This window comes from Furipterus horrens, unplaced genomic scaffold (genome assembly GCF_987537825.1).
Source record: "Furipterus horrens unplaced genomic scaffold, mFurHor1.1.pri manual_scaffold_3, whole genome shotgun sequence".
Taxonomy (NCBI): Eukaryota; Metazoa; Chordata; class Mammalia; order Chiroptera; family Furipteridae; genus Furipterus; species Furipterus horrens.
The window spans coordinates 166,200,064-166,214,706 of record NW_028327173.1 but is presented as its reverse complement, the minus strand read 5'-3'; the positions used below and the strand labels follow the sequence as shown (position 1 = coordinate 166,214,706).

The window sequence follows — 14,643 nt, the reverse complement described above, 5'->3', positions numbered from 1 at the left end:
TGGGTGGAGGGGAGTAAAGGGGAAAAAATTGGAACTACTGTAACAACATAATCAATAAAATATACTTTAAAAAAAAAAAGAAAAAAAAGCAAAACTATAATGATAAACTTGACAACATATTATAGCACATAGATATCTTTGTGCCAGAGCCACAGTTAGTTGTGATAAGTTACTATTGTAAGAAATTAAGATTCTAATGAATTCAGAAGATGATAAAAATTGCAGATTAATTTCTGTTGTCTATCATTTCTCTCTTTGATTAATAGATGTTATATTTTCTCTATCACCTCACAGTTGGTAATGTAGTTATTTGAGATAGTCTTGCTTAAAAAGAGCTTTCATTTAAAAATCTAAACATTGAACAAACTGCCACATTATAGACATTATACTTTAAAATATTGTGAAAGAAAGTGAATAAAAGAAAAATAACCTCACTGGGTTACAACAACAAGGATTCACTCTCATGCTCACTAAAGGCTGACTGGGCTTTGACTAATCAAGGCTGCGTTCGCTGGGCAGCTCTGCCGCACGCTGCTGGGTTTGGCTCCTCACTGTGTGCTGGGCCCACTCTGTGCTATACCTGTTCATTCTGGGGTCCAGGCTATGTGGGCATTAGCTGTGTGGGGCATGTTTTCATGGCACATGACCAGAGCCCAAGAGGGCAAGCCAACCATGCGAGTGTTTTTTAGGCCTCTGACTTACCTCACATCCACTAATTGGCCAATTCAAGTCACACGAGTGAGCTCAAAGTCAGGGGCAGGGTAGTACAGTACATTCTTGTCACCCTGAGGCCAAGCAAGGATGTGGATGTATAATTCTATTACAGAGGAATGACAAACTGGGACAAAAATGGCTCTCTCCCATCCCTCTAACTGTCAGTTCTCTTCAAGATCAATATTCCTCCTTCCTTCAATCATACGTCATAGTACACAGCTTCTAGATCTTTCAACCTACTGACAATGTTCTATACCAATTTCAGTTCTTCAGTTAAATCATAATGCTCAGAACTGAACACAATACTCTGTATGTGGTCTGACAGTACTGACTTCTCCCAGAGAAAGGCTTAGTGGTCTTTCTGTGCTGACTTTGCGGGCAGTAGCCTCATACCTCTCGTGTTTACTGTGTCTCCTGATTGTATCAGTTTCTCTTGTGCTTGATTAAATCTTATATTGTTTTATACAGTAACATGCTGTACAGGCTTGTAGCCTAAGAGCAATAGGCTATTCCATATAGCCCAGCTGTGTAGCAGGCTATGCCATTTAGGTTTGTGTAAGTGCACTCTGATGTTCGCACAAGGACAAAATTGCCTAGTGACACAACTCTCAGCACATATTCCCTGGGCATGACTGCATTCATCCATTAAGTCTCTACTCAAATAGCACTTCTTCCATAAGCTGTGTCTAGCTTTCATTTTTTAAAATAAATATTTATCAGTCCATCTAAAAACAAAATAGGCCACAAGGTGCTAGGGATACTGCAATAAACAAGACAGACAGTCCTTAGCATCTGGTTGGAGAGAAAGACGTAATCAAATAACTACAGTTGACCAATTACTACAACTGCAGTAAGTACTACAAAGAAGTACAATACCAGCTGAGCACGGGTTAGAGCTTGTCTTCTGTGTGCTCATGTTCCCCCCCAACACAGTATTTACTTTATTATAATTAGCTGTTGTCTTTATTCCCTCCTATGAGTGGGAGGTACAGACATTTACTGAGATGTATTTTCATAGCTTGGTGTAACTCCTACTGAATAAAAATGCTTAATAATTATTTGAAATGAGTAATTAAATGATCAAATGGACTTGTTACAAATGCTAAATTAATGAGCCAGGATAAGACTCGAACTCAGGATTCCAAGTCCCATACTTTTGTCTATATAGCATTACTAAGAAATGGAAATGATTCTAATATAAGTTAATGCTAGTCTACTACACAATAACAAATAAAACAGAATTAACTTATGTTATTTATAAACTATACCATGTGCTACTACCTGTACTATGAAAACCCATGTGCATGCAGGTATCACATAGTATATATCTTATACTAACATAGATATACTAATTAATAACCCCCATATTCCTATTTAGTTTATTACTTAAGCAGTATAATAGAATGTTAAACATATAAGCTTATAGATTTAACTGAAAAATTAAAGATGTTCTCATCCCTGAATTAATGGTAACAATAGCAATTATAAATAACAAACAAAAATATATACAAATTAGAGATTATTTTTTTTAAAGTAATTTCTTAAATGTAGAATTCAAAGTTTATGCTCCAAAGAACAATGTTATAACAAATGAACTCCTGCGCATGATAAAGCGAAAGCTGCTCTTTCACTATAGGTACCTATTCACAGCAGGTCAGCCTGCCATCCTAACTTAGCTAGACATTAAATAGTTTGTTTCCTTGTGAATTTATACAAATTACAGATGCAATCCTCAAACTGCTAGCATATGTTTCTTTTACTTTCTTCCAAAAGAATCATTCAAAGCTAGTCCTAGGAAAACAAACTAGCTCACCAAAATGAACTAGCACCACCTAGTGAGAGAAGCCGAAAAACAGTTCCATTAGGAGAATGCCACTTCAGAACCGAAGGAAAGCTGCTGATGTAAGCAGTATAACAGGCCAATTTAAGAAAATAGAGAGACCCGTAGCAGTAAACCGCCCCCCCTCGATTATGTTTTGTTCATTTATATTGTTCATTTATATTGGACTCTAACAGACTTTACTATTAATATTACATTTGTTCTAAAAACCTGACACTCAGTACTATAATCATTAAAAATATTCTAATTATGGAATGTTTTATTTTTTAAAGAGCTTATAGAATACTTTATTTTTTAAGTATATTTTATTGATTATGCTATTACAGTTGCCCCTATTTTTCCTTTTTGACCCCCCTCTGCCTGGTACCTCCTTTCCCTCCAGCAATTCCACACACACATACTTAGTTCATGTCCATAGGTCCGGCATGTAATTTCTTTGGCTTCTCCATTTCCCATACTATTCTTAATGTCCCCCTGTTTATATTGTACCTACCAGTTATGCTTCTTGATCCCTGCACCTTTTCCCCACTTTCTCCCTTTTCCCCTTCCCCACTGGTAACTCTTCAAATGATCCCCATACCTATGATTCTGTTCCTGTTCTAGTTGTTTGCTTATTTTTTTTAGATTCATTTGTTGATAGTTTATGAGTTTGTTGTCATTTTACTGTTCATAGTTTTGATCTTCTTTTTTTTAAATGTATCCCTTTAACATTTCATATAATAATGGCTTGGTGATGATGAACTCCTTTAGCTTCACCGTGTCTGGGAAGCACTTTACCTGCCCTTCCATTATAAATGATAGCTTTGTTTGACAGAGTAACCTTGGCTGTACGTCCTTGCTTTTCATCACTTTGAATACTTCTTGCCTACAAAGTTTCTTTTGAGAAATCAGCTGATAGTCTTATGGGAACTCCTTTGTAGGTAACTCCCTGCTTTTCTCTTGCTGCTTTTAAAATTCATCTTTATCTTGAACCTTTGGCATTTAACTATGATGTGTCTTAGTGTGTCCCTCTTTGGGTCCAACTTGTTTGGGTTCTCTGTGCTTCCTGGACTTGCATGTCTTTCCTTCGCCAAATTAGCTTAGTTTTCTTTCATTATTTTTTCAAATAAGTGTTCCATTTTTTGCTCTTCCTCTTCTCTTTCAGGCACTCCTATAATTCAAATGTTCGTACATTTAAAGTTGTCCCAGAGGTTCCTAAGCCTATCCTCGTTTTCCTGAATTCTTTATTCTTCTTTCTGTTCTGGTGGAATGTTATTTCTTCCTTATGTGCAAAATCACTGATTTGAATCCCAGCTTCCTTCACTTCACTGTTGGATCCATGTAGATTTTTCTTTTTCTTCCTTTATGTTGTTGCCATACTAAACGAGTTCTCTGAGGATCCTGATCACCAGTGTTTTGAACTCTACACCTGACAGGCTGGCTAGTTCCATTTCACTTAGTTCTTTTTCTGGGGTTTTGTTCTTTTCTTTCATTTGGGCCATATTTACTTTGCCTTCTCAATTTGGCAGCTTCCCTGTGCTTGTTTCTGTGTATTAGGTAGAGCTGCTTTGACTTCCTGTCTTAGTAGCATGGTCTATGTAGAAAAGGCACCTGTAAATTGTATGTGGTGAAGTCTTAGGAAATTGCCAGAGTGGGGCAAATGGCTTCACAGCTTTGTGTCTTGGTTTAGAGAGAGGACTTGGAGATGGGACTGTGCCACTGCCTGGCTTCTGGAGGTTTGCCAGCAATTGCCCCATTTCCAGTCACTTCACCAACTTCCAGGGTGTGACTGGAGCCCTCCAGCAGCTGCCCTGGTGGTGAATCCCAGAGCGGGTGGGTTTGAGTACGTTCTAAGTCCATGCAGTCCCTTTAAGTGGTAAAAATTCGGCTGTTTCTTTCGCTACCCTAACTCTCACTGGTTTTTACAGCCAGAGGTAATGCGGATTTATCTTCCCAGTGCTGGAACCCTGGGCTGTGCAGTTTGGCCGGTGGCTGGGATTGCCTGCTCCCAGGGTGTCCTTCCCAATTTTTATCCACCACGTGTGAGTGTGGGACCATCCATCTGCCACCACCGTTGCCACCTCTCTGCGCCACACCACGTCTCTGCCCGTCTCCGTGACTCTGCCTGTCCTACCCGTCTGGACAAAAGTGACTTCTTTAAATCTTTGGTTGTCGAACTTCCATACAGCTTTATTTTCTGACAGTTTTGGGTGTGATTTGAGATCTGGTTGTAATTCTCTCTATGGTTGTGCAAGGAGGCTAAGGGTGTCTACCCATGCCTCCATCTTGACCAGAAGTCTGATACGTTTTTTTGGTAATGCATGCTGATATGATAGCTGTCACAATACAATCTAACAAAGCTGTTTCAAATAAAGTTAAAGACAACTAGGTACTACTAGAGCCATGGTGGCCATGGTTCAGAAAACTAAATCAACTTTTGGCCAACCCAATACCTTGTAAAAAAAAGTGTATATATGTTAAAAACCTAACTTTCAAACCTGATTAACCAGGGAGTTAATACCTCAAAATCAGGACAATGGTGATCTGTGAGGGAGGAGTGATGAGGAATAAGGGCTCTAAGTTCTTGCTAATATTCCAGTTCCTATGAAACAGGGACGATGAGTTATTCTTTAAATGATAGATGTTTAAGTATACATTTTTAGATATATGACATTACTTCACATTAAACAAGAACCATTTTTCCCTCTCAATTTCAAGATTAAATTATACTGCATATCCCAAAAAGGGACCAAGGTAACAAATTAATTAAAGATTAGGGCTTTCAGTCACGATGGTAGTGTAGGCAGTCATGGCTTGCCTCTTCACACAACCACATCAAAATTACCACTAAAATATAGAACAATCATCACTGGTTGCTGTCAGAAGTAAGAGTTGAATATAAGTCTGAGAACTATAGAATTAAAGGCATCACATCCATCCAGACTGGTAGGAGGGCTACAGACACAGAATGGGCTGGTCCCACAGCCATGTGTGGTGGATAAAGATTCAGGAGGAATATCTTGGGAACAAGGAGTCACAGACCCACACCAGGCCCCCCAGCCCAGGGTTCTAGTGCCAGGAAAATAAGTCCCCATAACTCTAGCTGCAAAAACCAGTGGAGATTAAATCAGTGGAAGGAACTTCTGGAGCTCCACATAGTTCTTAAAGAACCAAAACATGGACTCACCTACTCTGAGCTCCAGCCCTGTGGCAGCAGCCTGAAAGGCACCAGTGGCATATGGGGAGAAACTGAAGTGTCTGGCATCAAAGTGAACAAAAGCCATTGTCCCTTTTCTAAACCCTCTCCCCACAGAGTATCACAGAGCCAGCAAGCTGGCCATATCTGAGACTCCATCAACCTGGCTAACACTGTTTGACCTGACTTGGAGATCCCCAGAGACTCCACCCCACCCAACTTACAGACCCAACCAAGCTTCTTTTCAATATGAATGGCTGGTCTTGGCTCATACTGCACAACTTCCTAAATCCTCTCAAAAAATCAAGAGCTGGCCTCACTGAGATCCAGGCCCAGCACTAGCAGCAGTCAGCCTAGATTCACAGCTTGGATTTGCCTGGGAATCTCTAAGCCCTGTACAAGTAGAAACCATCTCAGACTGCTTTATAGCTCAGGCAGGGTGGTCCAGGCAAAACATGGGGTGGAGGGTAGCTGACCTTGGCCTGCACCACCCGGGAAACCCCCAGGGCCAGTGCACCCAGTGGACAGCTACAGATCATGTCAGCACCACCACACTGACCCTGCACAACTGATCTTCCACGGAGGGCGGAGGCTGGTGAGCAAGAGGTCACAGCCAGTCCTTGCAGCTGACTGGCCTGGGTAAATTCCTCCTATTGATCTGCCAACAGCAACCAAGGCTGAACTACAAGAGGAAGGTATACTCAGCCCACATGAAGGGCGTACCTCGAGTACCCAGCTTGGGTGATAGGGGAGACTGTGCCACTGGACCCTACAGGACAACTACTACATTAGGCCACACTACCAAGACACGGAGTCAAAGCAGCTCTACCTAACACAGGGAGGCTCCCAAAATGAAGAGACAAAAAAACATGATCCAAATGAAAAAACAGATCAAAACTCCAGAAAAAGAGCTAAATAAAATGAAGATAAGCAATCTATCAGGTACAGAGTTCAAAACACTGGTTGTAAGGATGCTCAAGTAAATTAGTATGAACCTCAGCACCATATAAAAGATCCAGTCAGAAATGAAGGATACAGTAACTGAAATAAAGAACAATATACAGGGAAACCACAGTAGAGTGGGTGAAGCTGAGAATCAAATCAATGATTTGGAACATAAGAAAGAAAAAACAACCAATCAGAACAACAACAAGAAAAAAAATCAGAAAAAAATGAGGATAGTATAAGCAGCCCCTGGGACAACTTCAAGAGGTCCAACACTTGCATCTTAGGGGTGCCAGAAGGAGAAGAGAAAGGGCAAAAAATTGGAAATTATTTGAAAAAATAATGAAAGAATACTCCCATATTTGGTGAAGGAAAGAGACATGCAGGTCCAGTAAGCACAGAATCCCAAATAAAATGGATGCAAAGAGGCCCACTCCAGAACACATCATAATTAAAATGTCAAAGGTTAAAGATAGAGAGAGAATCTTAAAAGCAGCAAGAGAAAAGCAGTTATCTACAGGGGAGTTCCCATAAGACTGTCTGCTGATTTCTCAAAAGAAACTTTGAAGGCTAGAAGGGATTGGCAAGAAATACTCAAAGTCATGAAAAGCAGGGACCTACAGTCAAGATTGCTCTACCCAGCAAAGCCATTGTTTAGAATTAAAGGGCAGATAAAGAGCTTCTCAGACAAGAGAAAACTAAAGGAGTTCATCATCACCAAACCATTATTATATGAAATGTTATAGGGACTTATTTAAGAAAAAGAAGATCAAAACTATGAACAATAAAATGGCAAAAATACATATCTATCAACAGATGTATCTGAAAAACAAACTAAACAAACAAGAAGAACAGAGACAGAATTGTGGATATGGAGAGCATTTTGATAGCTGCCAGAAGGAAGGGGGGTTTGGGGAAGTGGGTGAAGAGGTGAGGGGATTAAAAAGTACAAATAGGTAGCTACAAAATAGCCAAGAGGATGTAAAGTACAGTATAGGAAATGGAGTAACCAAAGAACTTACACACATGACCCATGGACATGAACGATGGTGGGGGGATTGCCTGAGGGAGTGGGGGGTGCTGGGTGGAGGGGGACTAAAGGGGAAAATCAGGACAACTGTATAGCATAATCAATAAAATATAATTTTTAAAAGATGAGGGCTTATATTAAGGTAAATAGAAATTAATAAAAACAAAAAAGAGCATACAGCTTATAAAAATTTGCTTGTAATATATCAACAATACAGCAACATTACTAATATAATAACATAAACTTTGTACAAGCTAAATTCCACTCTAAAATTCTAAAATACTCTAACCAAACTTTTTATTTTCCTAGGTCCTTTACCCTGTGGTGTCTAACAGCCTTTACAAAGTAAAACATAAATTTCTTCACTTAAGTTCCTAAGCCAGGGAACTCCAGTAGGAAATGATCATTTAGCCCAGAAGCCTGAACACTCACAGGTACCAGGAACATACCTGAACTTAGGAAGAACTGGGGAGAGTCTCCATGAATGCCCACTGTGCCTGGTCCCAATGAGTCTGACAGGGTGTTTACGAAGGAAAATACTCCACTCATGATTCCAAAGCCCAGGCCTGAAACTAAAGAGAAACAAAAATATTGTTAAACTCTTTCATGCTATGATTTGTCTTCAAATAAAATTTCCAAGGACTTGGAAATACTGTTTTGTTGGAGGGGAAAGGATGCACATGCCGGTGGAAAAACAGTGGAAAGCTGCCTCAGAAAAGGCTGGGCTTGGCTGAATGATGAATCGAGTGAGAAGGGGGTAAAGGAAAGGAAATGAATAGTGGAATGTTGCAGAGAAAAGAAAAGAAAAAGAAAAAAGGATCTAGCAGGCACAGAAGCATTAGATGAGATAGAGATGCATATGACACTAAAGCCCTGGCTTTAGTTTATAACAGTCTGCATGTTACAAACATCAAGTTTGACGGCTTGAAACTGGGAATTGCACTTGAAGGGTGACTGTGCATTAATTATCATGAGTAATCCCTGGGCCAAACTGGGTGATTCAACTTATGTACCTATGCAGAGGTATTAACTGTAGTAATATAAAGAGTCCTCTTAGTACAACCAAAGTCATGGTAACTGCTCAGAGAAGGTAACAGCAACCTCACTTAGAAATTGTTAATTAACTTTCAACCCTGGCTAATATTTAATGGACACACACCTGCAATCACTTCCCTTTACCTAAGGGCCCTGAAAAACTGGAAAATAAACAATGTACACCAAGAGACCAAGACACTAATAAAATACTATATCTACAAAGATATAAAAGATAAAAATGGCTTTTATGCCAAATTTGATTTTTCTTTTCCTTAATGATACCATGTGGTTCTAACTTACCATAGGCCAGCAATCGCATAGAAGGTGCTGTCTCCTCTGGGTTTATAATCTTCAAACCCTCATTGGCTTTCCTAAAATAACACCACACAGGTAATTTTTTTTAAAAGAAAAAGTAGTATATCAGAAAAATACACAAGATACTTCATAATACAGCTACTTACTGAGGCATTTGACAAGGTTATACTCTAAACCTAAAATCCATTTAAACAAAAACCCAGCAAACTTTCAATTACCTAAAATCAGCCATAATTTCTAACCCACTTTTGCCTTTTATCTTTCACATAAAAGAGAAAAATAAGAAAAATATAAGTAAACAAGCCATCAGAAAAAAAGCAATACTTCTGACTACTTCCCAAGCTTAAATACTTAATTCAATATCCTGCGGCATCTGCCACTCTGAATCTTTCCTATTCCCAAAGAAATATATCTTCAATCCCATTGTGTTGGTATTTTGTTTTATCCGCCCCTGGGCTGTACTTATTCTGCCACCCTCCCTTCTAGCTTCCATTCTGTAGAACCTCAATTGTACTGAACTTTCAAAGTCTTAGTTCCGGCAGCAATTTCTCAAAGAAACCACCTTCACCAATGACTGGTAATCATTATTTCTCCTTTCTCTTAAATCCTACAGTATCGATGGTCTGAACTCCTACATGGGCATTTAATCATATGGTCATCTATTTTACCTATTTGTTTCATATCCCCCGGCCCAAACAGGCTTCAGGAGAGAATAAAATGCTACCCTCAGGCCCCGACCAGTGTGGCTCAGTTGGTCGGGCGTCATCTTGCAAAGCAAAAAGTCACCTGTTCAGTTCCTGGTCAGGGCACATGCCTGAGTTGTGGGTCGGGTTCCTGGTCGGGGCGTGTACAAGAGGTAACTGATCGATGTTTTTCTCTCACATCGATGTTTCTCTTTCTCTCTTTCTCCCTCCCTTCCCCTCTCTCTAAAAATAAACAAATAAATCTTAAAGAAAATGCTACCCTCAGAAAAGAAGCTAAATAAATACCTGAATGAAAGATTAGAATATCGCTTAATAAAAAATGCTCCTTAGAGTGATCATATCTGTGCTTCTGTTGTGGACAACACAGATGTATTAGAATGCAAGGTATGTCTGGCCCGTTCCACTCTGGCACTATTACTAACCCTTGCTGGCTAGAAACCTGCAACAAGGATCTTGACTCAGAAGATATTTAAATTATATCTACTATAAATATAAATATCACTAAATTAAAGACAATGCAGAGTTCAACCAAAACAGTAATAAGCAGAACAGAAAAGGCCTTTTGCTTTTCTAGACTCAAAAGAAACAATTTGCCATTTCAGTGATCTCCATTTGATAGGATCACTTGGTAGCAAGGACATGAGCCAATCGATGATTGTCAACATCTTTCTCTGAAGCAGTAACCAACTAAAATGTCCAATTTTCCTAAAAAATATGCTTATCTGTTACCAGAATGTTGTGAAATGCTAATTAAAGCTTAGAAACATAGATAGTAGTAATAATCTCCATCAACAAACAAGTATAATGATATAATGAAATCAATACGTTTTGTAGGATTTCTATTTTATATAAATTGCTTATAATAAATAAAAGCTTTTTGTTATTTGGTATAGCAAAGTACTGCTATGATAACGATATTAAGTATATAAACTCAAGGGTTAATAAACTTCCTCATTCTACATTACAAGCTTGTTGAGAGGAAAGGTCTCATGCACCAACAGTTCTCCATGTCTAAATTAGGAACTGAAAAAGTACAAACCCCATCAGTTTCTGTGTTCCTGACAGAACACACAACAGATGGTGTAAGGGACAGTGTACTTAATATGACCACTGTACTGAAATGGAAAATTCTTTGTTTTCATTTATTACAGTTTCCGAGGACAAAATAGGAAAAGCCCAAGTTCTTTAAATACAAACTTTGAAAAACTACTGATAAATCATTCCATCTTTCTCATTTGTTCTGACTTTTTTGTACGTGTGTATAAAAGAGGGACATTACCAAGAAATATACATATAAATTAAAGACACCATTTCAGAAATTTTTAAAAATACTTATGCCTTTTAAGAAATTATAGCAATGATTATCTTAACTATTTTTTAATAAATGGAAGAGTTTCTAAAATTACCGAATATTTACAGTATTAGCAGTACAAGACAAAATTGAATTAAACTGCAAAAGCTTCAATCCAAGCCAAAAAATTTTAATGTATGTTTTAGGCAATGTACATACAGGACCATAACTTGGATTTTTAAAAAGAAATTAAGGTAGAAAGGGCTATCACTTGTGGCCATAAGCCAATTTCTTACAGTGTAATTCTTTGCTAGGCTGAAAGTTACAATTCACTCATTCAAGATGAAGTCCTGTTCCTAAGGCCTGACCCATAAAAAAAATGGTATTAGACTGCAATGATAAATATTTTGACTCAAGTCCATATGTTTAAAAAAATACTGGTGCAAACTCTCCATATTTTCATCTTGGCATCAAATTCAGATAGCAAAACTTTTATTGAGGCAGTGCTTTAAATTTAAATGTTCAAAATGTACTTTGGCAGTGGAATACTTAAAACATTGATTAAACCGTGCCTATATTTAAATGTAGTGTAGCATAAGATAGGAACTTAAATGTATCTATATAAATGTTAGTCATGAATAAAGCATCATAATCCTCAAATTTGTTTTAACACGTAATTACATAACATCCAACATTTCTAAAATCTGCTAGAAAGATATTGTACAATATTCCAAAGGCTTGCTAAAGATGCATTTTGCAAAGGCAACCAAAGGCACCTGTTAATACAGGTTTGTCCTAATATCTTTTTGCAAACTTCCAAAGGTCCTTCTGGAGCAGTAAATGTAGTTTTTACAGAAGGCCAAGGAGGCTTCTCTGAACTTGCTGGCATGAGAGCCTGCAGACTGACAGATATAATTCCTTTTGCATGTGGCCCTATTCCCTCACTCCCCTCATTAAAAATGTCAACCAATGTTCAATGTGTAGCCCTTTGGAACCCACAGATTAGTGCCAGCAGAGTTGCATTTCAGGTGGGAACTGTGAAGAAAAAAGCAGATACCTATTCAGCCACTCTAGGTAAGTCAGGTTTTAGAATCAAAAGTCCTAAAGGCTTACTAAATCCATATCTTAAACTGTGAAAATCTATTCAAGATTTTGCTTCAAAATTAGAATCATCATATGTAAAAATTCAAAACCAACATGAGCCAAAGATGTTGCTGACAGGAAAACCCAGTGCAATCTGAGGTGGAGTTCTTCAGAGTACAGTGCCCAGTCAAGGGCAGGAAGGGCTGCTGTCCTCTGCACTACTGCCTTCACAGCAGAGTACTCTGGCTCCTGAGCACTGGTAAACTGCAGGCACTGACAAAAAGGAACATGACTACTGACATAAAAGGACAGAGACAAGGAAAGGCTTGGAAGCCATAGACATGTCTTTCGAGGGCCAAGTGAAGAAATGAGGAATGTTCAGCTGTGAAAGAGACAAGATGACTACCATGTGACAGAGATTTCATTTGACTGTGTGGTTCTTGAGTAGGGCAGAGGTCAGAAAGAAGATTTTGATTATCTGAATAACATTCAAAATTTAATTTTGGAATGGTAGTAACTGCTGCATACTAGAGACATTCAATCACAGATGACTGTCCATCTGTTAAGGATATTGTATTCCCATGGAAACGTAAATTTTATCTCTGATATTTGTGACTTGCTTTTTAATATTTCTAAGAACTAATGGAAATTTCATTTTAAACCTTTTCTAAGATATGACTTTTACTTGTAAGCAACACCTTCATAGTTTTCAACTTGTAATTTAAATTGCTTATTAAATTTCAGTATCTGTTATTAGAAGCAACTAGTAAAAAATGTTGAAAGCCTAACATATCAGCAAGAACAAATTTCCAGAAGTTATTATAAGAGACACTGTTGAGGTTCTATCTTGGTTACATCCATGAAATTCATGGTGTGGCTTAACTATCTCATCTGTTGAAAGGTTAAGAGATAGGACATTTATCATTCTAAGTGTTACTACATAATCAAAGCCAATCTCATGACTGCCTGAAAGAAAACATGGTTCTAAATTCAAGCTGTGTTTCAAATCACTGGTTTCATGTGAGGCTCTCATGACTCCCAGATGACCTACTTTCTGGCCTAATGTTCCCTAAAGGGAACTCATCCACATGTCTTTTTTAAAAATGTTTTTCTATTACAGATATGAAATCACATTAAATATCACAGAATGAACTCCTATTTTCCCTAATACAATTAAAATAATGGTAGGTATAATCTCTAAGAATTATTTATTTTACTTGGTGGCAAAGGGAAGTTGATATAAATTCTAAGGTGGCATGGTTTTTTGTTGTTTCTGTATTTCTCTAGCTTATTTTTCTTTGTGGCACTTATTATCTTCTAATATATGATGTATTTTCTTATTCATTCTTTTGTTGTCTCTTTCCACTATAATATAAACTCCATGAGGTAGAAACAGTTTTAATCATGATATATCCACCGTGCCTAGAATAATGACTGGCACTGGGTAATTTCTCAAAAAATATTTTTTGAATGAGTGAATGAAGGAAGGAATATCTACAGACTAAACTACTCAGTAACCCTGGCTGGTTTGGCTCAGTGGATTGAGCATCGGCCTGCAAGCTAAGTGTCGCTGGTTCGATCTTCCAGTCAGGGCACATCAGAGAAGGAAAACTCTGATTCCAAAAAACCTCCGCCTTGCGGCATACCTCTTCAGGGGAAAGGCTAAGGGAGTAAACCCCGACAGAAAATCCGGAGCCGGAGTCCCTAAGGCGGTTTGACGTTGTAGTCAACACCGGCAACTCCTGCGGCGCACCTGAAGCCAAGCTGTATTGACTCCGTCTTTCCCTTGGACCCTTCAGCTGCGAAGAGAGGGGGGGTCTGCTGCATGGGCAACAGCAGACCCTCCATATCACCCTGCCCAGGCTCTGTAGCTTCAGCTCCACTGGAGAGGACACTCCAGCGTCATCGCAAGATGTCGATTCAACACGGGAGGAGACAGATACCGTGTCACTCCCGAGTCGGACTGCACAGCCATTCTCGGCGGTGCAGATAGACTCTTAAGAAGCTACACCATCGTCTCTCGAGACGGACGGCTGCCGCCGCCAACGAAACTACTCAGTATTTTCAGGTTGGAAATGTCCTAATCGCTTGGCTTCAAACTCTGAAGGAAGGCATGGATCCTCAAATACCCCACTACAATGTTTCAAATTCCTAAATCATATACAAACTAACTGGGGAAAAGGTAAACAAATATTTAACTTACTTTAAAAGTCTATAATATGCAAATCGAAACATCTCTTGGATAAGGACTGAGATTAACACTCCAAAGATCAGCAGATATTTCTGTATTGATTCATCTTTGTTGTCAGTAATGGTTCTTGCCACAAACCAGACAATGGATGAAAGCAGTAGAGATACCAACCAGAAGAAAGCTCTGAAAATTCAGGGGGAAAAGTCACAAGTAAACATAAGTACAGTATTAATTTTTTTAAAGTGTTTCTAAAGTGATGCTCCACTGTTCTTAATCGGTGGTGAATTTCCCTGGTGAGATGAACATGCAATCCAAAAGGA

The 14,643-nt window shown here is 38.7% G+C and overlaps 1 protein-coding gene across 2 annotated transcripts in view; it reads right to left on the bottom strand.

The window, feature by feature from the left end:
* APH1B (aph-1B gamma-secretase subunit) overlaps positions 1-14,643 on the bottom strand; it is a 31,843-nt gene that overhangs the window by 15,876 nt on the left and 1,324 nt on the right. For both annotated transcript variants that reach the window (XM_090270728.1, XM_090270729.1), the window contains exons 2-4: positions 14,336-14,506; positions 9,040-9,110; positions 8,154-8,276 (exon numbers count right to left, since the gene is read on the bottom strand). In XM_090270728.1, the coding sequence (XP_090126854.1) occupies positions 8,154-8,276; positions 9,040-9,110; positions 14,336-14,506 (365 nt within the window). The remainder of the gene's footprint in view (positions 1-8,153; positions 8,277-9,039; positions 9,111-14,335; positions 14,507-14,643) is intronic.